The sequence below is a fragment of the Trachinotus anak genome, unplaced genomic scaffold (assembly GCF_046630095.1).
Source record: "Trachinotus anak isolate AG129_WGS33_773 ecotype Australia unplaced genomic scaffold, CSIRO_AGI_Tana_v1 ptg000015l, whole genome shotgun sequence".
Classification (NCBI taxonomy): domain Eukaryota; kingdom Metazoa; phylum Chordata; class Actinopteri; order Carangiformes; family Carangidae; genus Trachinotus; species Trachinotus anak.
Window position 1 is genome coordinate 13,843,854 of NW_027273866.1, and position 25,713 is coordinate 13,869,566.

The following is a 25,713-nucleotide window of genomic DNA, read 5'->3' on the forward strand; positions in this document are numbered from 1 at the left end:
TGGACTCTCAGTCTGGTTTTAACATCAACATCTTTTGTGAAATTATTTGTGACACCAGTCAAATCATAGGGTCACCACCTCAACACTTTTTTGGGGTTTTAAGGAGGTCAGAAGGAAAGAAAACCACATGTAGGGGAAATGCCATCAGAATCCAAACGTTGATTCAAGATATTGAGTCCAACTGAACATCCAGTCCAGAGAACTTCTCTTTTCACAAAGTAAGGTAACATTTAGGACCAATTTTCAGCAAAAAAAGATAGCCCAGCCTTTGCATGGGAGCCCAAACCTGCAAGGGAGATGTCTCCGGATGATTACCCTGGAATAACATGCACAGTGGGAGAGCAGGAGGGGTGAACCTTTTCAAAACCTTCATGTAGGACAAGCTTACAGGGGCCTTACAACTGATTAACAGTTATTTTTACAGCCTGAAAAAAGGGGCTGTCATTGAGCTGCATGCGCTTCGGGTGGTGACGCGGCGGAGGAGGTCTAACCAGCGGCACCCTCTCTGCTTCCTGTCGGGGAGAGGCAGAGAGGCTGAGAGGCTGAGAGGCAGGGAGGCAGGGGACCCTCCTCATATATCCAGGACACTGCAGCTCTGTTCAGACGCATCTTCCAGTCGAAGCTCCGGAGAGAAACAGCCGTCGCTTCTGCTGCGCCCTGCACGCTTCTCCGCAAGGATCCGCTCCAGAGAACCGCGTTAACAGCCACCGGGCCGGGTGAGGAGACTCAGGGGTTCCCCCAAAGATGGTGGAGCTTTCTCTGTGTCATGTTTCTTTTAGATGACAGATATTTGAAGGAAATAATCATTTTTTTGACTTTGGAAGAAGTGGCTGCTCAGCGAAAACGGATAGCCATATTCATTAGAGATTAAAACAATACGTTTTAACCTGAGAGAAATATGGTTTATAGATTCATTATAGTTTACATTTTCATTCATTTTAGGAGAAATAACTAAAGCAATCGTGTGAAGAAAGGGGTCAAGTGCCACAGAGAACATGAGAGAGCCTCAGTGGGAGATAAAATAGATCCTTACGTTTAATGAAGTTATATAAAGGAATAAAGAGGAGAAAAACATCAATCGATTTATTATTGAATCAATATAAATATATCATAAATCCATTGATGATTTTGTAGACTGACCCTAGCCCATAGCAGACAAAGCCTACCTAACACACAGGACACAGGGCACAAGACACTGCTTGCCCTGGCTGACTGATGAGTAAGTGTTAATTTGGTTGGATAAAAGCTTGTACAGCCTGAGGCTAAAGGCTTTATGATGTGGTGCAGTGAAAATCAAGTGATGCAGAAATCTCACTAAAGAGATCAATGGTTAACTGTGTGAGCAAGAGCCAGAATATCATTTGATCTGAGGACATGTCCGCGTTATTTAAACAGCTGTTCTGTCTCATCAGCGCTGGAAAGACTTGAAATGAATGAAAGGTTCATTTTGGTGACTCATTTATCATTTGAAGTCATTTATTAAGCAGAAATGAAAAAAAAAACATTTGCAGGTCAAAGGCTCAAACATGAGGGACTTGAGGCTTTGATTGATATTCACCATGAATTCCTGCAGTATCTGTAAGGATGTGTTGTTTTATTGTGACATATCTGTGTGTGGAGCAGCGTGGATTCTGTTTAGGGCACTTGATTTGAGGAGTTTCATGGAGTTGATGAGATATAAGTGAAGACAGAGGAGAGCAGACCCAGATTACAACCACCACCCAGGGGTGATGACACTATGAAGTTGCTTATGTTGGTTCTTTGGGGTGTACACGGCTGCAGGGGGATAACTTTCCTCACGATAGGGGCATTTGGTGGCCATGGCTAACAGGTCAGAGGTGTGTTGGCAGCTTCAGCCCCCCGCCCTGCAGGAAACCCTCCATTTGTCCTGGAAAAAAACAAACAAACAGCTTCTCCACATGCAACAAAAGATCCATTTTTAGGCCAGTTAAGCAATTAAGTGATGAGTTACAGATTTTCAGGTTTTAGTTGATTTAGTGCTGCAAGCAACATTTATTTTCATTATCAATTAATCTGCTGATTATTTTCCCAATTAATCAATTTATTGTTTAGTCTAAGAGACAGGGAATGGAGAAAAGTCCACGATCACGGCTTCAAATGTCTTGTTTTGTGTGAGCAACAGCCCAAAGATATTCAGTTCACTGTCACAGGAAGATAACATAATCAGCATCTATAAACACTTGAGACACTGAAACTAGTAAGTTTTTGGCATTTTTGCATTAAAAAAAAAGTTAAATAAGAAAAAATAAAATTCAAAACTGTAGCTGATTATTTTCTCTAGACTGATAAATTGATTTATCGACTGATCACTTGCTCCTCTGTGGATCAAAATAAAATCTGCAAACCTCTATGTAAACTCAGAATCAGATTAACCAATGCTGCGGCTGAGGAGTTTTTCCTCTGACACAGACTTCACTAACTAGAGCCACAGAGGCAGATCCAGCTGCTGATCATCTGCTGTGGTTGGTGGCTGCAAGCCAAACCACAGAACAAGCTGTTGCACCAGTTATCGTACGTTTAGTCTGATGATCGGTGCCCGAAGATCGACAATAAATCATCCCCACACACTGTTTTATACACTTGGAAACGTTTTAGGAAATGCTGCAGGGCAACAACACACAGATGTTTACAGCCTCTCAGCCAGAACTGAAGCTGATGCCTTTTTTCATTATTGTGTTTTGGTCAGGGACCGCTTGCTGTCTCTTTCTGCCACTATAGATCTTTTCTGTATATGTTGGCTTGTGTCTCACATCAATTACTGTTTCCACTCTCGTTGCCCTGGCTTGTTTCTGGAAAAGTTGCTCAATGTGTAATAGCCTCCATTAGTCACAGTGACTAACTCTGGATGTCTTTTCTTTTTTTTTTCCCAGGGAACAATGAAGATGCTCCTGACTCTGGTAATCCTGCAGCTGCTCTTGGCTCCAGCGCTCACGGTAAACTCCCAGTGGATCCACTGAAAATTAATACTCCAATAAAAAATAATGAAAGTTGCGTGCAAAGTCCCCTTCCACCAGAAGCTCAGACTTCAGTCCCTTTATAGGATTACGTTTTCTGAAGTGTATCTAAATTCCCTTGATGTCCTTTAAATCCGTGCAGTGTGTACAGTATTTAAAGGTTGTGTAAACCAGATTTTAAACAATAATATAAAGCAGTAATGGCGTCCTGAGCAGAGGACGAAGCCACACACCCCTGTTTGAGTTGTAATCTGAGTTCCTGAGTTCTTTGGTTTGGTATCTGGCCCCGCCCCTGCATTTATAAGCACACAGGGCCCGCCCACACACAGGTGGCACAGTGCAGTAGGAGTAGTTCAGGTGAAAGTGACCCTCCAGAATTTTCTCCACCAAAGAAACCATGATTTTGTCTAAAAAGAACAGATAAGACCAGAACACAAGCGGACTGGCCGTAGGGGCCACTGGCTCAAATCCTGGACAGCTGGTGGACCTCAAAACATCCATGATGTTTCTACCAGCTCGCCCCCGCTCTTTACTACCGGACTCTGCCATTGTCCTTCGTGCAGCCTGGTCCCAGCAGATAAAACCAAGGCTGCATTTCTGTCCTAGTCCGACCGTGGAGCTAATGCTGGTCTGGCTTTACCAAGATGCTGAGCCCTGCGAGCTGGTCAACGGCTCCATCCAGACTCAGAACTGACGCTTCTTCTCCTCCGTGTGCAACTTCATGGCTACAGATGTTACATGTTATGAATGTGTTTGGCAAATGTTGCTATAGCTAGCTGGCAGCATTACTGTGGAGCATAGCATGGCAATGCTAGCATAAGCTAACAGCTGTGGTTATGTTGTTTTGTTGTTGGCTGACTTGACTCAGCTGTGCTTCTTGCCTGTTTAATGGCCACTGTCACTGAGCTTCTTCTCTTTGCTAACTGAGATCATGGAGGGAGCGGAGAGGGGGAACCCGGAAGTGGAAGCGTCTGTTTTGGTCTGATGCTGGTGGCCTAGTGTGACGTCTAATGGTAGTGACGATCATTTACAGAACCTCTAAGGTGTAACGTACAGCTGCAGTGATTAGTTGCTCAACAGTATTTATTTATTTATGATATTTTTTGGGGCCTTTGTGCCTTTATTTGATAGCACAGTGGAGATTGACAGGAAAGGGGCAGAGAAAGCCGGATGGATGAAACCAGACATAAAATGGCATCATCTTTGGCTCATTCTGACGTTCACACTTCAATTCATTTGTTTTCCGATGTTTTATTGACATTAATGAAATTAAATTATTTAAATAAATAACCATTTCTTCTAGCCCTAGAGTAATGATGACATTACATAACAGCAACAAAAGTGTTATTGCAAATTACGTGTAAGTGACATTTTGGCTCAAGCATACAGCAGTTGTATATTTAAGAGAACTGGTGATGTTGTTCAAAAGATAAGGAAACAAAGGACTCACTTATTTCACAAATAAGTTTCACAAATTTCTCTGTGTCGTTTCAGATAAGCAAAATGCTTCCAAAATAAGATTTATCTGAATCTAACCCGTAACCAGTGTTTGAATTGGTCTGAAAGCAAAGAAAACAACAAACAAAAGAGGTTAGAGTAGATTTTTCCAATGTGATGTGGTGTATAAACTGCTGTTGTGTGTGCAGGGGCCCAGTGGGGATTACTGGGACTCTTGGGGTCCCTATGGAGAATGCAGTCGCAGCTGTGGCAGCGGTGTGACCATGAGGACCAGACGTTGTATCACTCACAGGTAATTTATCTAGTCTTCATCTACACATCTGCGAAGGTGTACAAACAAACACACTGCTCCTGAACTCACAGCCACTCTTTCTTTCACAAACCCGGCTCATTGTGAGGCGCTGAATACACACACACACACACACACACACACACACACACACACACACACACACACACACACACACACAGTTTTTTATCCTGTGTGAATAAAGCTAATTGTGAGGTTCACGGGCACAGACTGTATCTTGATGGGAAAAGAATGCCTTGAAGTCACAGGGACGTGGGCTTGTCTTACATCCAGAGCGGACTACAGGGAGGGGCCCTTTAACATTAAAAGGACTTCTCTGTAATGGGTGTTGGCTGCTGGAGAAGCTCGGATGGGGAGTGAACATTTCTATCAGAGCTTTTTTGGCCTAAAAGACTTTAAAAGTGGTTTTAAAAAAAATCAACATCAGTTTGTCTTGTTTCTTTAATGCAGATGTTTTAGTTTTTTAAAGAATCATTTTGTCTAAAAATGGTTTGTCTCCCCTCTAACATCACAGGACACACTGAGCCGTCATAAAGTGCTGTTGCTGTCAGCTTACATTGTGAATGCTCTGTTCATATCTGTCATTGCTGGAATCCAGCCGACATGTTGCCTCATGTAACACATAAAGAGATCTGTATTAATGAGGTGAGCAGTGGTGTCTTATTTTGATAAGTATTCAGATCCTTTCAGGTACCAATATATTGATGTAAAAATACTCAATTAGAAGTTAAGGTACTAAAAAGGGCCTGAAATGTCCCTGTGAGTGATATATTGTTATATTTTACATTATGAGATAGTTCATTCTGATGCATTGGTGTGTAAGCAGCATTTTAATGTTGTAGCTGTTTGAAACTGAACTATAATTTTAACTGCTTCATATACAGTTCAGTAGTCCAGTCCAGTGGTTCCCAGTCTAAGGTTTGGGCCTCTCCAAAGGGTCGCGAGATAAATCTGCTTTATATTTATATATATATTTATTTATTTATTTATTTATTTTTATTTTTTTAACTTTTCTCTAGTGTTTTTTTGTTTGTTTGTTTGTTTGTTTTTTATGAAATGTTGAAAATTATTGTTGAACAGTTATTGAAATGAAACCATCTGTAGTTTAAGGGAGAGCTGTGTCTTTGGTGGAACTGATAACATCTTATCGACACCTTAAATGTGACAGGGGCCCAGACTAGACACTGATCTTTTTTTTTAAATAAAGGGTCAGACATTGGGAAACAGTTTTAATTTTTAAAAGTGTGCAGTGTTTTATAAGTGAATCACATGTTTTTTTGATGGAAACTCTGTTTCTGTAGAGTAACTATAGTTTTCAGATAAAATGAGAAGTGCAGTATTTCTCTTAAAGTACCTAAAGTACCTCAGAAGTGTTCTTAATCACTGCCCTGAATGTCTAATTAAAGGTCACTGCAGCTGTGATTTCTTCCTAAACTTTTAAAATAATTATATTATTTTCTACTTAAGGTCTATGTCATTCATCATCATCATCATGCATTTGCTGTGTTTGCAGACCTTCTTGCCATAAACTGCTGAGCAGAATGTAGGTGTGCCTCATTCATTGGGCAATAACTCAGATGGAATTTGATAAAAAAGGACATCTTCTTCTTTTTGGGAAGGAAGATGTCCACCAGACAGAACATGTCTATAATAATATTTCCCTGACATGTCCAAACAGTTTTCTGATTCACCTTGTCTGATATTTATGTGACGGCAAACTGTTGGAAAATGTAGTTTTTTACATTAAACATTGTTAGAAAGGAAACAGTGTGTGCAGAACAAGGTACCAGCAGCTCTTTCCTGTTTGATCTTTTCCATGGATCCAGTTACCCGTGCTGTATTAGATGCTGCCTTTAACATGTCCATGCAGCCAGTCAGTGGGGCAGACAGTCTGCTAGTGAATCTGTTTCCCCTCTCCAGCTAAATGATGAATAATAGGCAAGAAGTCCTGCTCACTGCTACCTAATTGGATGAACTCTGTCATATCTTGCCTGCTAGGTTTCCCTGAATTACACCTTTTAAATACTATGATTCAACAGGCTGAATCACTGTGTGCTTTACAGGAACTCCTGTTTCACCATGTATTCACGTCAGCATAAAATTACCTGATCTCCATCCAGAGGCCTCACACTCGAGGGCGTTGCAAGTGGTTGTTATTGAATTAAGCTTGTCATTTTGTCTTTGTAAATATCTGTCACTTTTTCCTCCATCTTGTTATGTGATATTTTAAACCTAATGTACCAAATGTTTCATTTTGATTCCCAGGTGAAAAGTTGAGGGCTGGATGTTGTGAACGACTGTTTCGACATGTTTTCGTTTCAGTTTTGGCGTGCTGACAGGAGCGTGTCTTGTTTTAAGGCTTAAGGGCAGGTACTTTTTGGAGGTGACTTAATCATGAGTTATCAGCATGGCTGGAAGGGAGGGTGGCAAAACAATCTGCCGTTTCAAGGTTCACTGCTGTGCAAGTGCGCCGATGTTTGTGCAAGAGTCTGAGTTCAGCAGTGTTGATGGTGAGGCTTCGGCTGTGCTGAGAAGTCAGTTTTTTATAGGCACAGATTAAAGAGGAATGCCACTTAATGTCAGAGCTGTAACTGGTTATTTCTGAACTCCCAGACAGGCTGTATTTGCATATGTGTGCTGCAGTCTCACCTAGTCATTAACCGCTTCTGTGTCACAGGGATGATACATAAAGTTTTAATGCAACTTAAGTCAGAAAATATGCAGAGCTGGTTTTTATAGCACCCATGGAGGTGATAAAGAAATGTATTTGTAGCCTAAAGGAAGGCTCCACTGACACATGAAGCTCTCTCAGTTGTCAGGAGGCCACACAGAGAACTACTCAGTCTGTGATAACAATTGTATAATGTCCTCTGTGGCTCTGAGGATCTTTCCAAAGTTTGGAAAGGTAAATCTGATGGTTCATGAGCATTATCTCAGCTTAAACCTGCATCACAACCCAGAGGTGTTAGTGGGTATTTAGGAGATATAAGGGAGGTCGGGGTCTGATGAAAGAGGCTGTCTTGTTGTATTGTGGGAAATGCAATGTTTTTTGTGCTTGAACTAAACACCAGAATACCTCACTTTGCTGCATTGATTTGGTCCATTCCTCTTTTCATCATCTGTCTTCCACAAGTCCTCCAACTTTATTTAAAGTACAGTGCTGAATCACTGGAGTGCCCCTGTAAAAATCTGAGGATAATACTACAACATGTGTGGCTTATTTTACTGAGGCAGTCGGCTCTTGTAGCTTTAGAAAGATGAAAACATCAGTCAGTGGTGTCTCATATTCATGCTCCATTTCCTGCACACAGGACTGATGGAGGACACAACTGTGTGGGACCAGATAAGTCGTACCGCTCCTGCAACATCCAGGTGAGCAAACAAAACTTTCACATGTTTGAGAGCCAGCGTACGGCCTGTAAACGTGCTTATGGCTGAATGACAACCAACATCAGTGAAGTAGATTAAAGCATGTACATCCTCCCTAATTAGACGAACCAGATATGTTATTTTAGACAAATTCTCTATTGGATGTTTAACTTTGAAGTCTTTTTTTGGCTTAAATGACCTTTGACCTCTCTGACTGTTCTCTCAGGACTGTCCAGAGGGATCCAGGGATTTCCGTGAGGAGCAGTGCTCCCAGTTTGATGGGACTGACTTCCAGGGGAAACAACACAAGTGGCTCCCATATTATGGAGGTCAGAGTGGAGTGGAGGGTCTGGGCTGTTAGTTTAGGACTTTATAAAAATGGGCAACACAAACTAGCCGAGATACATGTACAATACTCAGGCCCAATGACTGTAGAGCATAGAATAATAGATATAAAATGATTGTATTAATTGAAAGATTTGACCTTCATTCTAAAATGAGTCTCGTCTCCCTGACAGCTGAGAACCCCTGTGAGCTGAACTGCATGCCAAGAGGAGAAAACTTTTACTATCGTCACCGCAGCGCCGTGGTCGACGGTACGCCCTGTCACCCAGGACGGAGGGATGTTTGTGTGGACGGAGTCTGCAAGGTAGGCGGTGCAGAAAATGAAAACACAAGTAATATCTGATAAAATACCACGAAATAAAAAGTGAAAAAACTGCAAGAAGAAAAAAAATCAGGGAGGCAAAGAGAAGGTTTCACTACTAGTAGTTAAGCCTTAATGGGCAAAATGAATTATCCCCAAATGCGACTATAATAACTTCCTGCAGTCTCTACTCATTTCTTGCCAAAATCTTAGAGCCAAGAAATAGTTCAGCACATAAGCCCCTTTGGTTTTTGTAACGGATTAAACAAATGAGACATGACCTTAATTAGTTAGCTTTGGAAAGGCTGTTTGTTGGATTTTGATACTGCACAAATAACCACAAAGGCTAGACGGTGAGAGATGAGAGAGGTATCGACCTTCTCATCTAACTCTCTGCCAGAAAACGAAATGTCCCAAAATACCAAGTAATTCCTTTGAAGGGGAAGGAGCAAAAAAGAAAGAGGCACCTCTGCCCTTAGCCCTAAGTTCAAAATATCACTGTACCTGAGTTACCCAAAGAGGCAGTGAGGCTTCTTAAACCCTGAACCTGGTCTTCCAGATGGAGTTTCCCACATATACATTATATGTGCACTACAGAGCTGCCATCCATTTACATTTCATTAGTCTCAACATTTCCTTTCTTGACTTCTCCTCAACTTCTTTTAAATACAGATGAATCCTCTAATAACTCAAGTGAGTTGTGCATGACCCTTGATCAATGATTTAATGATTAAATAAACTCACATGCAAGGTTTTCTTACTCAGTCTTTTGGGCTTTGTTTGTCATTATCAACAGTTTTTTAATTATTAGACCTGAATAAATCCCGTTTAAAATGTTCTGTTCCACCCTCTGCTGTACAAGTGGCCTCTGGTATGAAACGCTGAGGAGAGGTGAACAAATCATGTTCAAGTACAGTGAATAAGTGTGGAGATAGAAGAATATTAAAAAAAAAAAAATCAACCAGTTTCCAAAATGCTGTTGCAGTTGTATTGATTGACGTGATGAGTCCGTCCATTCATATTCTTATAGTAAATCAAAGTCACAGGAGTAAAATGTCTCAGCATGGCTTCATTAATCAGAGTGGACACAGTCAGAGGAGCTGAGCTGCAGGGTAAAAGATTAGTTTCACTCTGTGCTAATGTCAAACACGTCTCCTGTTCTAACTCTGCTTTTATGTAATTATTTCAGCAACCTGTTGACCTTGTCCTCATCAAACACCTCATCTATTTAACCTCTGACCTCGAGTCTTCAACACCTCCTCTGTAGAGAGCATCCGTCTGAAATCCACCCTCTTCCCTAGATGTATTTTTGAACGTTACTGTTCATATATTTTAAAAAAACGTTCACAACCTCCAGCTCCAGGTTTTTGACGCCTGGTTTTAGGAGTGGTGCTTTCACTGACGCTCCGTGTTCCCACACACATTTTATTCTTATCTTTTTAAATCAGGTCTTGTGTTGGTTTTGGCCCTTGACCCTGCAATTCAGTGATTTTACTGTTGCATTTTGGAGGGTTTATGTAGTAAAGCTGACTCGACACCCACTGGACAACTTTTATTCTTGTGTGAATAATCTTAACTTTGCCAACTTGTTTTGATTCTTTTCTCTTTTACAAAAATCTGTTGAAAGTTTTTTGCTTACTGGAATAAAGTGATGATGCTGCTGCGTTTCTTAAAGCCAACATCAACATCAATAAACTGTCTTTGACTCTAATTAAAGAGAGTAATTAAACACTTTTGAGACAAGCCACAGCTGATGATTTGAGATAAAATATGAAGTTTGGAGGTTTAAAATGAAGACTTAACAGCTGTGAGACTGAAATGTTTCTGGTTTTTCCTTCTCCAGCGTCTGGGCTGTGACAACATGCTGGAATCTCCTCAGCAGGAGGACCCCTGCCTGCAGTGTGGGGGCAACGGACAGTCCTGCCACCGCGTCCAGAACAGATTCTCTGTACGAGACCTGCCAACCGGTAAGATGCACACTCTTTACTTTACCACCTGTTATCAATCATAAAATCTGTCACCACTTATTCTAAACCTTGCGTCGGTGTATGAGTTTGCAGCCTCTGTAGTTTGTATGTGTGAGAGTTTAAGGGTTATGTCTTATTTTCATGTCAGGCTACAACCAGATGTTCATCATCCCTGTTGGAGCCACCACCATCAGCATCAGAGAAACGGTGGCTTCACGCAACTACCTCGGTAAAAGTCTTTGACTTTTTAGAAAACAACTAAAGATTCAGAAAAAAACAGTACGTTAGAGTCTGTGCAGGAACGGACTGACTTTAACTGCTCTGCTTGTCCAGCTATCAAGAACCTGCGTGGGGAGTACTACCTCAATGGCCACTGGGTAATTGAGTTTTCCAGGGCAACACCCATCGCTGGCACCATGCTGTACTACCAGCGAGGTGCTGAGGGTGACAACGTCCCTGAAACCATCATCGGCCGCGGCCCCACCACTGAACCCCTTGTTGTTGAGGTAAGATCACATACAGCTGAGACCTGACTGCTTTTGTCTACCATATATTAATGCCAATGTCCCATAAAGGCAACAACGTTCATTGCAGCCCACATTTTAAAATATTGAACAACATATTGATTACTTTTTTTTTTTATATTACCATGGATATTTTGTGTAGAAGTGAGAATTTGAGTCTTATAATTGGACTTCCAGAGTTTAGAAACACCAAAAATATTAGGACTCTACCTCTAGGGAGCATGAACATCCACAGATATTTCACAGAAGAGTGTTCAGATATATTATCAGGGGTAAAATGTTCATTTCAAGGAAAGATCAGAACAACAGAAGGGTTCATCCTCTGAGGATCACGACTCTGAACCCATGACTGTGGCTGGTTGGTCAATTGATCAATTGATTATTAATCTTCATGTACAACTTTCTTCTCTCAGCTGATCAGCCAGGAGCCAAACCAGGGGGTGGAGTATGAATATTACCTTCCCAATGGACGCTCCAGAGATGGCTACTATTGGAGCTTTGGATCCTGGTCTGCCTGCAGCAAAGAGTGTGGATCAGGTCAGAGTCTCACAGAGACACTACTTGAAATCCTTATGTATTTCTCTTGTTTGAATCTTTATAATCCTGCAAATAAACAACTCAGTTCTCTTATCTTTTTCTTCGTTAGGCTACCAGTCTCGGCTGGTCTTCTGCACCATTGATAACGAGGCCTATCCTGACTATCTCTGTGCATCTCTGCCAAGGCCCCAGTCCAACCGTACATGCAACCCGCATGCATGCCCACAAACCCGCAGGTAAGTTACAGCCAGAATTCCTCTGAACTGATAAACTGTGTGATTTTAGAAGATTTTGGCAGCATCCACAGTTCATTTCTCTTCCATTTTAAGTAAACAGACAGAAGATGAGCCGTTTTGTTTGTGCGCTTAAATTTTCTCAACTGCCAAAAGAAACTTCCAGAGCAGTTTTTGACTGTTGTTGGTGTGTTATGACTGTCTGAAAGGATGGCGTACCTGTATCCGCCACAGTTGTGGACATCCTCAGAAAGACCCAGAGCCCGTGTGTTCAGGTAACCCAGGGTGTGTAGCTGTAGTGGTAGTTTTAGGTGACTGCAAACACAGTGGGAGATCTGAATCACCAAGCCAGTAGTTCTCACTGATCACTGCTGATTTCCTGAGCGCGCACTGAGATCGTGGTAAATCTCTTAATTAGAATCCACGCACAATATTTTTAGCTATTTGCCTCTAAAAGTGCTGGAATAGTCAAAAATGATTCAGAAGTGTAATAAATGTTGATTAAAATGTCCTTCAGATGTGTTTGTCTGTGTTTAGTACAAAGCCTGTTCCTCCACGTTGGGTGAGAACGGAGGCGTGGGGCAACTGTCAAGCTCAGAGATCTCCTTTCAACTTTTTAATGATGCTCATTTGTCTTCGACACATTTACCGTCTCTCCCCCAGGGAGACCCAACAGTGATTTGATGCCAGATTTCCACCTCCCCCCTCTTTAACCTCCCAACCTGTGGCCCCTGTACCTGATCCCTGAGCTGGGCTGCTGCCTGCTTTCGCAAACTGCTAAACTCTGTCCCCGTCTGTTAATGTAGCCGATGTGCTGTGAGGTGTTCGTAGGTTAAAGGTCATCGTGCAGGGGGGTGTTGGGGACTGTGTACATATGAATGGGACACAGCAGCAGTGGTGTGGTGGTAAATAGCCAGGGCTTCACTCAGTGACTCTCTGGTATTTCCTGCTTCTTGTCTTTGATGCTGCTGCAGCTCAGAAACCTGAGATGTTTATGAAGCTCGGGTGACGCTAACTGCACCTCATTAACCCTCAATTTAAAGATGTGCTGCATGGAAGAGCAGAGACAGTAGATGTTCACCTCAAATGTGAGCTTGTTTTTTGTTTTAGCAGCGCTTTCCAGTAATTACTGCTTCTAGTAAATACTAGTAATTAGTAAAACTAACCAGGAGATGAAAAACTACTTTGTGTCTTCAACTGGGAGCAACTGGTGGCTGGGCTTCCTGGATTTTCTGCAACGCTGCAATCTCCAAAAGGATGTGTTGCTTTTAACATAATGATGTGCTCAGTAGTTTTTTAGCAGCTGAGGATCAGTTTGATTAAAACGATGCATCCTTTTAAAAGCTTATGCATTTGTTTCATTCCAAAACACTGATTTATATCTGAACGAGTAGTTAGCAAACATTTGTCCCTTAAGTTAAAATCTAATTACTGCTTAGGTGATTAGTCAAAAAAAAAAAAATCAATGAATCGATTTGTCTATTGACATAAAAAATAAAAATTCCAGCTTCTCACATGTGAAGACTTTCTGCTTTTCTCTGTTGTAAATTGAAGATCTCTGTGTTTTGAAACAAGCAACTCAAAGACGTCACCTGGGCTCTGGGAAACTGTGATTATTGCACTTTCACTTTTATTTGATGTATCACAGATGAAATGATTGATACACTGAGCAGTAATGAAAATAATCTCCAGTTGTAGCCTTTTATTCAACACAAATCTGTACTTTAATGAGTTTATATGTTAAAAAATTCCCAAGTGACTCTGAGTGACAGTCTTCCCTCATTGAGATGCTGCAGATTCTCCTAAACTTTCTGAGGGAAATTCCCATATTTTGTATTGATGCTGCTCAGAGATATTTACCTGCCAGAGAAAGTGACAATGTAAGCACCAAACCCAAACAGAGTTGCATCTGTCGTCTCTCTCTCATCAGAAGAAAACATATTTTTCTGATTTTTGGAATGAAACTCCTCCCAGCATCTCTTGACCACATCAGTCCTAACCTCTGTCTCCCGTCTTTCCTCCCTCCTGGTGGGCTTCCCAGCTGGACGACCGGGGAGTGGAACGCCTGCTCGGTTACCTGTGGCGGAGGCTCCCAGGTTCGCAGCGTGCAGTGCGTCTCCCATGATGCCTCAGGGCCCCGCGTGGTGGATGATGCCATTTGTGCTGCCTACGCTGAGGCACCTCCATCTCTGCAGACCTGCAACATGCAAAAGTGTGCAGAGTATCAAGTGACCAGATGGAGTGCGGTGAGTGAACCGAGCTGCTGCAGGCGATCACAGAGAGGTGGAGCTGAATGAAATGATATACACCAGCTGGCCAAAGCATCTGTCTTACACCAGCTATATCAAATAATGATGTAAAATCTTCTCAGTGTCCAAAAAACTACCTTTTTCAAACTTGAAACCGTCATAGCTGGAGTTACATGGTTTTAACTGAAAAGATGAAATAACTGAAGATAAGAATAATGGAGATTCATGAACCTCATAATAAATGAGTCATCCAAGAGAAGCAATGAGAGAGGGGGACTTTGCTATTGTATTTTTTTGCTGAATAAAAGATGAGAAAACTGTTTATAGAACAAGTCAAAAATCATCTTTATAGAGCAGCAAAGTGAATAATCTTGGAAAACTCTTCAAAGTAGTAGAACGTGTTGTCAAAGGAGCTGTGGGCTTTCCTAGAGTTTGTGTTTATTTATTTTTTAAATGGAAATTCTCAGCTTCTCTGACTCAAGCATAGTCACCAATGCAGGAGTCTTAAATGTAAAACCAATAATTACACATGAAGCTAAACTGAGGCTTGAAAAACTGAGCCTAAAGCACAACTCTAGATGTAAGGTGGGGAAATTACAGACTCTTAAAGCACAAGCTGCAGATTGGAGTCCAGATTTGTCTTCATATGTTTCCCACCTTTGTAAATAAACTATGGTTTTAAATTTAGCAAATACATTTTCTTCACTTAACTGAAATTACAGACATGGCCCCAAAGTGTTTACATCCCTACACCTCAAGCAAACAAAGCTCTGTTCTTTCGTCACGCACCTGCAAGCTGTAAGTTTGCATAGAATAAAACAAAGACGCTGTGAAAAGAGCAGTGATATTTAAAGCAGACTGTTGGCTTCAGTGAGAATCACAGGTGTCTTCCATCCTAAAATCAGTCATTCAGTCTATTTAAGTGGAGAAAAGGTGAGATTACCTTAAAAAGGTGCACTACAAAATATTAGGTTAAGTGTCCCAATAGTTTTGGCCACGTCTGTAAATGACACAATATAACTTTAAGCCTCGACATTCAAGAGGAGGAGGTGTGACCTGCTGTTGTGTGTGCAGTGCTCTGTGACCTGCGGTTCAGGCGAGCAGACCAGAGACGTGACCTGTGTGGGTTCAGGTGGGATGAGGCTGGAGGAAACATCCTGCAGCGCTTTGCACCGCCCGCTTGCCGTCCGACCCTGTCAGATGGCCGCCTGCCCGAGACAGATCAGCTGGCACGTTGGGGAGTGGGGGCTGGTGAGTTGGATGGCAAACAACGAACACAGACAACACAGAGCGGTTACTGTGGCTGAATCAGAGATATTATGTCATCACCTCTGTTGAGTCATGTTTTTTCCTGTCACACCAGTTGTGCTTTGAGTTGGATAGTTTTCATTGGTTAAAGTTTCTCTCCATTTTTGCTCCAGTGCTCTATGAGCTGTGGCTCTGGATCTAGAGAGCGTCAGGTGATCTGCTCAGACCAAGAGAGGAACCTCTACCCTGGGGACCAATGCAGGGCCCACCCCAAACCCTCCACTGTGGAGCGCTGCAACACTCAGCCCTGCTACAGCCCCCAGGGTGAGTATCAGCTGACTTGGCTCTATTGCTGTCTATTTTTCTTTTACACTTTTTGGAAAGCGTGCATTTCATCTTGCAGAATAATGTGTTTCACATAATTTTTTTATTTTCATGTTATCACCCGTGCAGCTCCACGAACACATAAATTCAAATGTTGATAAAAGCAAAGTAGTAAGCGGTCACATTTACTGAACAGACAGAAAAAGAAAAAGCATCAACAAAAAGCTGAAGGATAAACAGATAACAGCATCATAGTCAGTGTCACTGTCAGACTGCACCAAGATAATCCATCTACATGATGGACTGAGCTCCTATTGGTTTGTGTTTGCTCTGTATGTAGCTGTCCCCAGTGTCCAGGACCCACGAGGACATGACAACACTCAGACCGGCTTCCAGCCCTACGTCCCCGATCATGCAACAGGTTGGTCCCCATCTCAGTGTTTGTCTGTTGATTGGAAACAGTGTCATTTAAAGGGTCTATGAGTCTGAAGAAGGTGATGTACAGACGGTGATCTGTCCTGGGTGCACCCCACCTCTCGCCCAGTGTCAGCTGGGATTGGCTCTTCAAAAGGATGATGGGTGATAGATAAACCCCTGTATCTATCTAATATTTCAATTAACCACAGAGCAAAAAGGGTCTGACTGATGTTTGTATCTCTGTTAACTTTGTGTCCCCAGACAAGTTCATCATCCTTCTGCATGAATTAATAGTGGATTTGTGCAACATGTGAAACCATGTATCATTAATTACTTAAGGGTAGCTACGTTGGGAAAAATCATCTCTACCACTTTGCTTGTGAAAGTTGTTTTTCTGCCTCCTTTGTTTTTAACAGCTTTTTTAGAAAGTGAAGTTTTCTGCTCGTGGTTTGGACCAAAGAAAACTAAATGCATGTGTGTGGCTGCACCTTAATCATTTCTACCCTCCTGTTCTCCTGCACCCCTCCTTCCTCTCTGCTAATATACCACCTGTCACTTTGTCCCCATCAGCACCCCCTCCTCCTCCGTGCCCCCACCACTGTCCCCATGCACTCCCTGTCCCAGCACTAATTATCCGGGCCTGATTGACATGTTTTCAGGGGTCCATGGGCATTTTGTCAGCCTGATTAAAATATTTCCGAGGCACTGAAGTGTGCTAGTGCTGGCTGTGGTGTTTCTGGTATTTTCTGGCACTTTTCAGTCCAGTGTGCTCACAGTGTTCACCTTCTGTGACATTATTTATGATGAATGCTTGTAGGTCTTGTCCTGGTGTAACCTCCACTGTTTTTCTGCCTGATCTTCCCATAAACAAATAGGTTGGTGAAGTTTTAATGTGTGTTCCCGTTTGGTTTCTTTTGTGTTTCGGCTCCCTGTGGAACCTCCCTGTGTGGCCTCAACCACAATAGCTCAGACTCTGTTGTAAATTTGTGAAGCTATGTGTGAACTTCTCTGTTGCTTTGTGTCATCTTGTCTGTTTAAATCACATGAACTGTGGGGTCTCGTCTGCGTGTGTGTGATGTGTGAATTCACCCCCCGGTTTGGTTTCATCTCAGTCCACAGGCCAGAGACAGATCCAACCCAGACCAACACAGTCCACGACCCTCACAGCTCCGTCCCCGCCCTCCACTGCAGCCAGTCATATTATGGCTGCTGCCCAGATGGACGCACTTCAGCTGGAGGCCCCCAGGGTCTGGGCTGCCCACAGGCCCCAGCTGCCACTCCCGTCCAGCCATCCTGCATTCAGACCAGGTATCCAGCTCCAACCTGTCATTACACTGTGGCTGAGGTTTGAGTCTGTTTGAGTCTTTGCCTGGGTGTCACTTTAATGGCGTTAACCAGGGACTGTTTTGCATTATGCATGACCACAGTGACGACCACTAAATGACCAGGCTGAGGTCGAGGTTTTCTTGGAAATGTCAAAGTTGCACATTTTCTGTTATTTTAGGCACAAACGTTCAGTACAGCCTGTTTTATTGTTTGTACCTACTCTCATCTTGTCCTATGTGTCAGTTACGGCTGCTGCCAAGACGGCATGAAGGCTGCTCAGGGCCCCAACAAGGAGGGCTGTGCCGAGTTTGTGGCCCCTGCACCCACTGTAAGCAAGCGCACATGTCATTCTTACAAGTTTATGTGCCTGACCATCTATAATAGAGAGAGTAAAAATTTGTAAAAAACAAAAAAAAAGTATGAAGAGTATGAACAATTCTTTCATGCACGTTGTGTCTTTTGTGCATTATTATACTTAAATGATATTTTCCAGGTTGTTTTATAGCTTCATTAGACAGTGACAGTAGAGAGATGACAGCATTTGCATCAAAGGTCCTGGCTGGACATGAACCTGGGATGGTACAGCTCAGATCAGTGACAAAAAGGAGAAAACAAAAGTAGATCAAATAAAAACTGATTTTCATTCTCAATTTGTTTTAGTGGACATATTTTCTGCTTTATTAATGAGATGATTTTTTCCCCCTATAATCTGTTATGGCATGTTTCCTCAGGTTGCTCCTTCCCTCCCTGCTGAGAATGCAGTGCAGTGCCGAACCACCACCTACGGGTGCTGTTACGACCGCACCACACCTGCAGGAGGACCCAACGGGGAGGGCTGCCCTAACCCACCGAACCACAGTAAGAGACTGAAGGAGCAAGTAACACACCACCACACAACATCTGTCTCTGTCTTGTTAAACTCCTGTTTGTGCAGGGACGCTTTTGTTACTTCTGTCCTCAGCTTCACATTAATTAACCAGCTCAGTACAAACAGAGTCTTCTGCTTCAGTCATTGAGAAGTTCAGAGGTTAAGTGTGGTGCTCATGTATTCTTCTTCTATTATTCTTCTATTGTTCTTTCCAGGTGATCTGGAGTCTTTAACCTCTGATCACATGGATGTGATGAATCGATCAAAAATTCTTTTATATTTATTTTTGGGTCAGTAACTGTACAAAGATGAGGTGAAATAAAAGAGAGAGGGAGAGATGGGGAATGACAAGCAGCAAAGGTCTCTAACTGGATGCGACTCAGGGATGCTGCTACACAGTTAACCCCTTGGCTGCCAGAGTGTCCTACTTTAACTTTTGTGAGGGCGTTGACACCTTGGCAGTGACACAAATACTAATAATAAACTAACTTGTGGCACCAGAGAACTGTTACTAACATTCATGCAATCTAAAGAAAGATGGAGAACAAATATATGATGTTTTATCTTTCCTCATTGAATGCACAGTGCAATTGTACAAGACAAAGCCTCCTTAAGATAAACTGAGTGATACAGTTGAGCCTCTGATCTGGAGTCAGCTGGTAACTCGCCTGCTCTGTGTCTCTGCTGTAGTTGAGCGCTCGATCTGCTCCCTGCCTCGTGCAGCCGGCTCGTGCAGCCGCTGGGTATCACGCTACCACTATGATGTCATCACCTCCAGGTGTGTGCACTTCTGGTATGGTAGTTGCCACGGCAACAGCAACAACTTTATGACCCGGGCAGAGTGCCAGCGGGCGTGTCAGGTGCCTGCGCCGGGCCAGCAGGGCCCAGGGCCGGTCTCTCCCGCCGGAGAGCCAACTTCTAGAAGAGAATCCACCCCTGCAAGGACCTCATCTGGAGCTGGCACCTCATCTGGAGGAGGATCTAGAGCTGGGGGGTCAACAGGTGGGCAGTCGCGCAACATGGGGAGGATTTTCACGGTCCATGGAGGTTCGACCGGCAGCACCAACAGACAGGCCACAAGTGCCGCCACACACGCCCACAGAGGCAGAGTCTACCTGCGGGGGCGCCGGCCTTCCCCAGTCACCGCTGCACAGCACAGCGGCCCAGCTGCGAGGTAAGACCCTGAAGACCTGGGGAGCACAGCGAACAGCTCACTCCCTGCTCCAGCCCCCCCCCACCCCCCCGCTGAAGGAGCCCCACTCCAGCTGCCCCACTCTGATTCTGAGCAGGACCAAAGATTGAGCTCGCCGGCCAAAGACAAATTATGTGCATCATTCACTCACAACATGAAAAAACCAGATCTAGGGTGCAACACAAATATTTTTAAATAATACAACAAAGTTAAAATAAGGATACAGATCTCAGTCAGACTTTTAGATGTCTTCAGTCAAATTTACCAGTGAAGCTGTTTTTGTAAATCTTAGCCTCTTTTTAACTTAAAGAGAAAAACTTATCACCTCCTGAAAAGCTTATTTTTTCTGACCTCTGGTGGTTTAATGTCTCACCCTGTTGGAGTGATGTCACAGTGTACTCCACAATGTGTCAATACACTGTGACATCACTGCTGGCGGTCGTTAAAGGTACAACAAAGCACGCCCAACCTGTGTGTGGTCCGTTTTCCAGACCGGTGTTGAGTTACTCTTTGTGCTGTATTTCATGCAACATGCTCTTCATGTAGACACACATCATTGTTGTGATGCTAAGCTAATCGAAACTCTTGCTTAGTAAACACACTGCAGCTGCTTCCAGCTCCACAGACTCTCACTTTCACGCCTGCTTTAGCAACAAACGTCATGAGAAGTCGAGGACCTCACAGCGACCCCACATGGACACCTCTTCTCTTTCATGCTCCTGGGACTCTTCACTGTCTGTCTCCAGTTAATGTCAGTCACCCTGTGCTTACCTGTGCCTGCTATGTCACTGTGTCAGTCCGCGCCACCTTTGGGCTTTGTGTCCTAACCTTGATGTCATTAGATCAAACTAATAAAGGTTCTGCTGTGAAGCTTCATGTCACTGTATATGTGTCGTCACTCAATCCCGTCCTTTCCCACCTTACATTTGTGTAATTGTAGTTGTGTGTTAGCTACATCCATGGATTAAGCTTTCTTTGGGGCCATTGTTAGTCCACTTCTTGCTGGGAACTTACTCTGGGTTTTATCTGGTAAAGAGAACATTTAAAAATCTCCTTGTGTGTCAACATCACTGTTGATTTTTAACATCTGTCGGTTGGTTGTGTCTAAACTTGTTGCTTTGAGGGGGAGGTTTGTCTCTTTGTCTGTTTGTCTGTTTGTCCCGTGACTTTTCACATTGCATGGGCCTTTTGTTTGTGGCGGAGCTGGTCTCTTTTCTGTCTTTTATCTCTGAGCTTTCTCTGACAAACATCTGAAGCCAGGTTATGGGCGCTCTTTATGCCTGCTTTGGTGACTGCTAATAAAAGAACCAACAGTGGAGCATAAAGTGACTCTTCCTCCTCGTTTTCCTCCCTTCAATCCTCACTTTCTTTGTTTTCCAACTTTGTTCCTCCCTGTTCCTTCCTCCTCTATTTCCTTCCTTCCTTCTGTCCTTGTATCCCCTCATGTCTCCTCAGTCTGATCCTGGGAGGAGTGACCATCGATAAGACAGACCCCTCCACAGTGGAAGCTTTAGTCGGCCAGACAGTTGTGCTGCCCTGCAGAGTCAGCCCGCCCCCGTCCTCCACCGTCATCGTGGAGTGGAGGAGAGATGGCATCCCTCTGTCCACTCATAGGTCAGTAGCACACACACACACTCAGTGGCTTAATACACATTTAATTTATCTTCCTGACAATGTTTATGATTATTCTCTTTGTATTTATTGATATTTTCTTCAGGCATCACCAGCAGCCCAATGGGTCCCTGTTAGCTGGTCCTCTCACTAAGTCAGACTCTGGCTGGTTTTTATGTGTGGCCACTCGGGAGCGGGAGAGAGACCACCGCTACATTTACCTCTCTGTCTCAGGTAAGGTCCTGCATCTGCACTTATTGAATAAATACATTTAATAAAGGAAGTAGATTCACTATAGAACATTTCCTCTAAAGGAATCACTCTACACAGACATCTTAAAACATCTTTTGATTAAAGAGCCATTTAAGTTTATTTTTATTCATGTAATTAAAAGAGTTATTCCGTTAAATTCATGGTCAGAATTTTTTTGAAACAACTACAGATGTGTTACTCTCAGGACATAAATATATTTTTATCATTTTCTTTTATCATCAGTTTACAATTTCTTATCAGTTTTTATTCAGTCAATAGTTAACAGGTTGGTTAAGAGTTAATAAAAAAATAAATATCCACAGAGTCGATAGTTCAGGTTGTGTCTATAAAGATTAGAGCACTTAAGGAAAGCTTGTGAAAACACTTTCACTCGTTAACAATCAGCTAATTGGGGCCAGATTCGGTCAAAACCATAATTTGACCGACTTCAACCCCAATTAGTTCGTCACATGAAAACCCCAAAGACTTTGGTGAAGCCCTGATGTCACAGATGATGTAAGAACATGATGTGTTACTGTGACATTATGTAAGTGAATTATAACAGGAGCACTCAGTTCAATTGTGTGTGTGTGTGTGTGTGTGTGTGTGTGTGTGTGTGTGTGTGTGTGTGTGTGTGTGTGTCTCACAGAGGGACCATCTCCCATGATTCCTACCTCACTCCCCAGAGATGGTCCATTCCCTCGGTAAGATGCGTCTCTGTCTCTCCACACATAAAGAGTTAATTAACTCTTCCCTCTATGGAAGAGAAAGATTATCCACACAAACACCTTAAGATGCATCCAGTATCAGTGAGCTGTAACTGATGAAATGGTCATTGGCACCATTTCTCTCAGGTTCAGTATCGACCGCTCAAGCTCATCTTCGCTGGAAATGCGAGCGGGACAAACTGCCCGGCTGCCCTGCACCATTGTCCCTCCCTCAGCTCTGCAGTCTGTCACCATACAGTGGACAAAGGATGGACAGACCCTCAGTGACTCCAGGTAATTCTCATTCTGCTCTAATTCATCATGTCAAAGGCAAAGTGTCAAAGCCAAGAGAAAAGTGAAAGTAGATTTTTAGAATGTGCAAGATAAACAGATGGCAAAAAGCTGCTCTTATGATCAGAGGAGGGTTACAGGCAGGTTTCAGTATATACACTCTTAGCGTATCATTACACAAAAATCTCAACAGCTCTAATTCTATTCCAGATGTGAAGTTCATATTTGTGGTTTCAGTGAAATGTCTCAACACCTATTGAATGAATTGGCATTAAATTTGGTTCAGACATTCATGTTCTCATCAGGATGAATTGTTATAAGTTTGGTAAGTATTCATCTGACCTGAGTGTGGACAGGGGTCCTGACTGACTGCTGTGTTGCAGGTTCACCCAGCACCCAGATGGCACCCTGATCGTCGGCGCTCTGAAGTCTGATGACTCTGGTGTCTACACATGTACGGCCTCCGGTCCTCAGCAGCTGGAGCAGAGACAGCTGCAGCTCAGAGTCCAAGGTGTGTTTCAGTAAAACATCCAGTCAGTACATGATGTCCGTTATGATTGGCTGAGAGTACGGCCTGAACTGCTGAACTCCAGAGCTCCACTGATGTAGAAGTTTCACACAGTAACCAGAGGGTGGCAGTAAAGGTCAGAAAGGATTCATTATGAGTGACAGTGTTAGTCACCCCCCCAGGTAACACCCAGAATAATAATGTAGGAACTTCAACATGGTGCAACTATTTTTAAATATACAATTTTTAATTTAATGTTTTGTTTTTTTTCTCTGGTTTCACTGTCCAGCGGAACTGAAGATCACCACAGCTCCTACCAACATCCAGGTGTCTGAAGGCAGCACAGCTCAGCTCCCCTGTGTGGTGTCAGGAGACAACATTAATATCGGCTGGTCCAGGTAAAGTGAACATTATGTTGCTGGAGCAGTTTTCTTATCAGACCTCATGTTGAAATGATGCTTCATTCTGAGCCCAAAAATATCAGCACAGCATCGACCAACACTGGAGAGTTTGGTTTCAGAGTAAGACATCTAACAACTGTAAAAGTGACACAAATAGAATAATGAAACTATAAAGGACATTTAACCTTCGAGGGTCTATATGATCCAGTTTATTCAGGTGATATTAGTCTTCCAAAATACAAAATTAATTTTATTTCTAACTTTTAAACATGTACATGATCACAAAGTTTGCAACTCAAAGTCCAGTTATAAACATAAGACAGGAGAAGCTTGACCTTGCAAAAGATTATCGTCTTCTGTGGAGAAACTAAAATGTTTTATTAAACATGAATTTTAAAAAGTTGAAATGAGTCTTTTTCTTCAGATGAGGTTGATTTCAAAGCTGCTATTAAACAACAGCAGTTACAGAAGCTACGAGAAGCTCATGGGCCTTAATTGACTTTTCTTTTTATTCTCTTCTTACGACAGAAATGGCGTTCCGGTGCGTCCGGATGGTCGTAAAATCCTGGTGTCATCTGATGGCAGCCTGATCCTAAATAATGTGAAGCCATCAGATGAGGGAACCTACACCTGTAACGCTTACACTGGCATCTACTCAGTGAGCGCCCAGGCTGTAGTGAGCATCATTAAAGACACACAACAAGGTGAGGATGATAATCTAACTCAGCCGTCCTGATGTTTTTCTGATCACATCTGCAACAAGTGCACATGTAGAAAAAAAATATATGCATATATGCCTTCACACAAACATGACAAACATGTAGCTTTCATATATGGAAAAAAATGGATTTAGTGTATGGTTTATCAGAAAAGAGAACAACTCTCTACATTAGAAAGTGATGGCACAAGCTGCTGATGGCCGAGGCCTGATGATCAGACTGCACTGTCCTTTTATTTCACCTCATTATTCTGAATACTACTATTTGAATTACTGAAAACAAACTGGAGATGTGTGCAGTGATTCAGAGGTCTGCAGCCAGGATAACAAAGCTCCTGCTGTTTAGATGATGTTGGAAATAAAAAAATGAATCTTTTCCTGACAACTCATCAATTAAAAGGTCAGATCTGTGCAGATGCAGAAGCACAAACAAGGAGAAATAAAGATGGCGATTCACCTGCTTGATTCATCATTAATTTACTCTACAGAAGCACCACACCATGTTCTGTGCACTGCTGTGATTTTATGAGGCACAAAAAAAGCCATTAAGAGGGACTGTCTTTCATTACTGCTGCTGCAGGTGGTGGTGATCCTCTGGAGTGCGTGGACCAGCCTGAGCTTGCCAACTGCGAGCTGATAGTTTTCGCCCGACTTTGCTCCAACTCGTACTACTCCAGCTTCTGCTGTGCCAGCTGTGCCAGGCACTCACAGGGAAAGACAGGTTTGGTCGGCTAGGCTTAACCCCCAGAGGTAGGGAGGGAGGTAGGGAGGTAGGGAGGGAGGGAAGGATGGTGGGGTGGGGGTTGTGGTGTGAGGCCGTTTGTGTCTTGGAGGACTGCGTTTTTAAAACCTGGACTTTCAACTCTGAACTGCTGCATTTGCCAAAAGGACTAAAAACACTCACATCTGAGCAGGTTGTGCAGAACCATAATTGCAGATTGCAATAAAAAAAAAAGGGACTGATGGAGGAGTTGTTCCACAGTGAGCGCTTTGTTCAGGGAGTCTGTGCCTTAAAATGTAGGGACCATATCATCCTGTAAAGTCTGTTGAATGTGATGAGGCAAAGCTCAGACCTTCTCTGTCGTTCTTCTGTCACAATTTTTTAATTAAGTTATTACTCACTGGACATACTGTACATGTTCTCTGTTTTTAAGAGAATCATAGCTTTTCCTTTGAGGTCATTAAAAAGATTGAACATATTGTGAAACTACTTTATATCTGCTGTAGTTTTGGCCACTACTCTTTTTTTTAAGCGTCTATTGATACAGGAATCTACTTGTTGTGTAATATACAATGAGCTCCGACCAGACTGTGTTTATTTTTATGTAATTATTTGATAATAAAAATAATATTTTGATAAAACCTCCGGGTGGACATGACTTGTCTTCCCAGTTGGCATCACAAGGGGTCGCTCAACATGAACTGTCTCTTTCAGCTGCTGGAAGCTGAACACGTGGGGAGAGCATTTCTCTTCGAGCCTGTCTGCTGAAGTGTGTTACCTTAAAATAATCAATAATATCTATTAGATAACATGACATTCGTATCATCTAGTAGATATTAGTTAGATAAAGTTTTCAGTTTT

At 42.8% G+C, this 25,713-nt stretch overlaps 1 protein-coding gene across 2 annotated transcripts; it reads left to right on the forward strand.

Moving 5' to 3' along the window:
* The first annotated feature begins 174 nt into the window (after nt 1-174).
* On the forward strand, nt 175-24,887 carry paplna (papilin a, proteoglycan-like sulfated glycoprotein). Of its 2 annotated transcripts, XM_071497850.1 has the most exons (27): nt 175-716; nt 2,892-2,954; nt 4,622-4,725; nt 8,055-8,115; nt 8,339-8,441; nt 8,631-8,761; nt 10,602-10,725; nt 10,874-10,954; nt 11,059-11,231; nt 11,663-11,786; nt 11,896-12,022; nt 14,061-14,265; nt 15,343-15,519; nt 15,690-15,840; nt 16,181-16,261; nt 17,370-17,565; nt 17,827-17,911; nt 18,315-18,441; nt 19,142-19,625; nt 21,099-21,257; nt 21,361-21,488; nt 22,156-22,210; nt 22,361-22,507; nt 22,888-23,015; nt 23,302-23,410; nt 23,942-24,117; nt 24,712-24,887. In XM_071497850.1, the coding sequence occupies exons 2-27, from the start codon at nt 2,898-2,900 to the stop codon at nt 24,864-24,866; spliced, it is 3,648 nt and encodes a 1,215-aa protein (XP_071353951.1). In that variant the 5' UTR covers nt 175-716; nt 2,892-2,897; the 3' UTR covers nt 24,867-24,887. The 2 variants fall into 2 exon arrangements, with proteins under 2 accessions (XP_071353951.1, XP_071353953.1); XM_071497852.1 differs by lacking the exons at nt 175-716; nt 2,892-2,954; nt 4,622-4,725 and adding an exon at nt 5,271-5,388.
* Nucleotides 24,888-25,713: the final 826 nt, after the last annotated feature.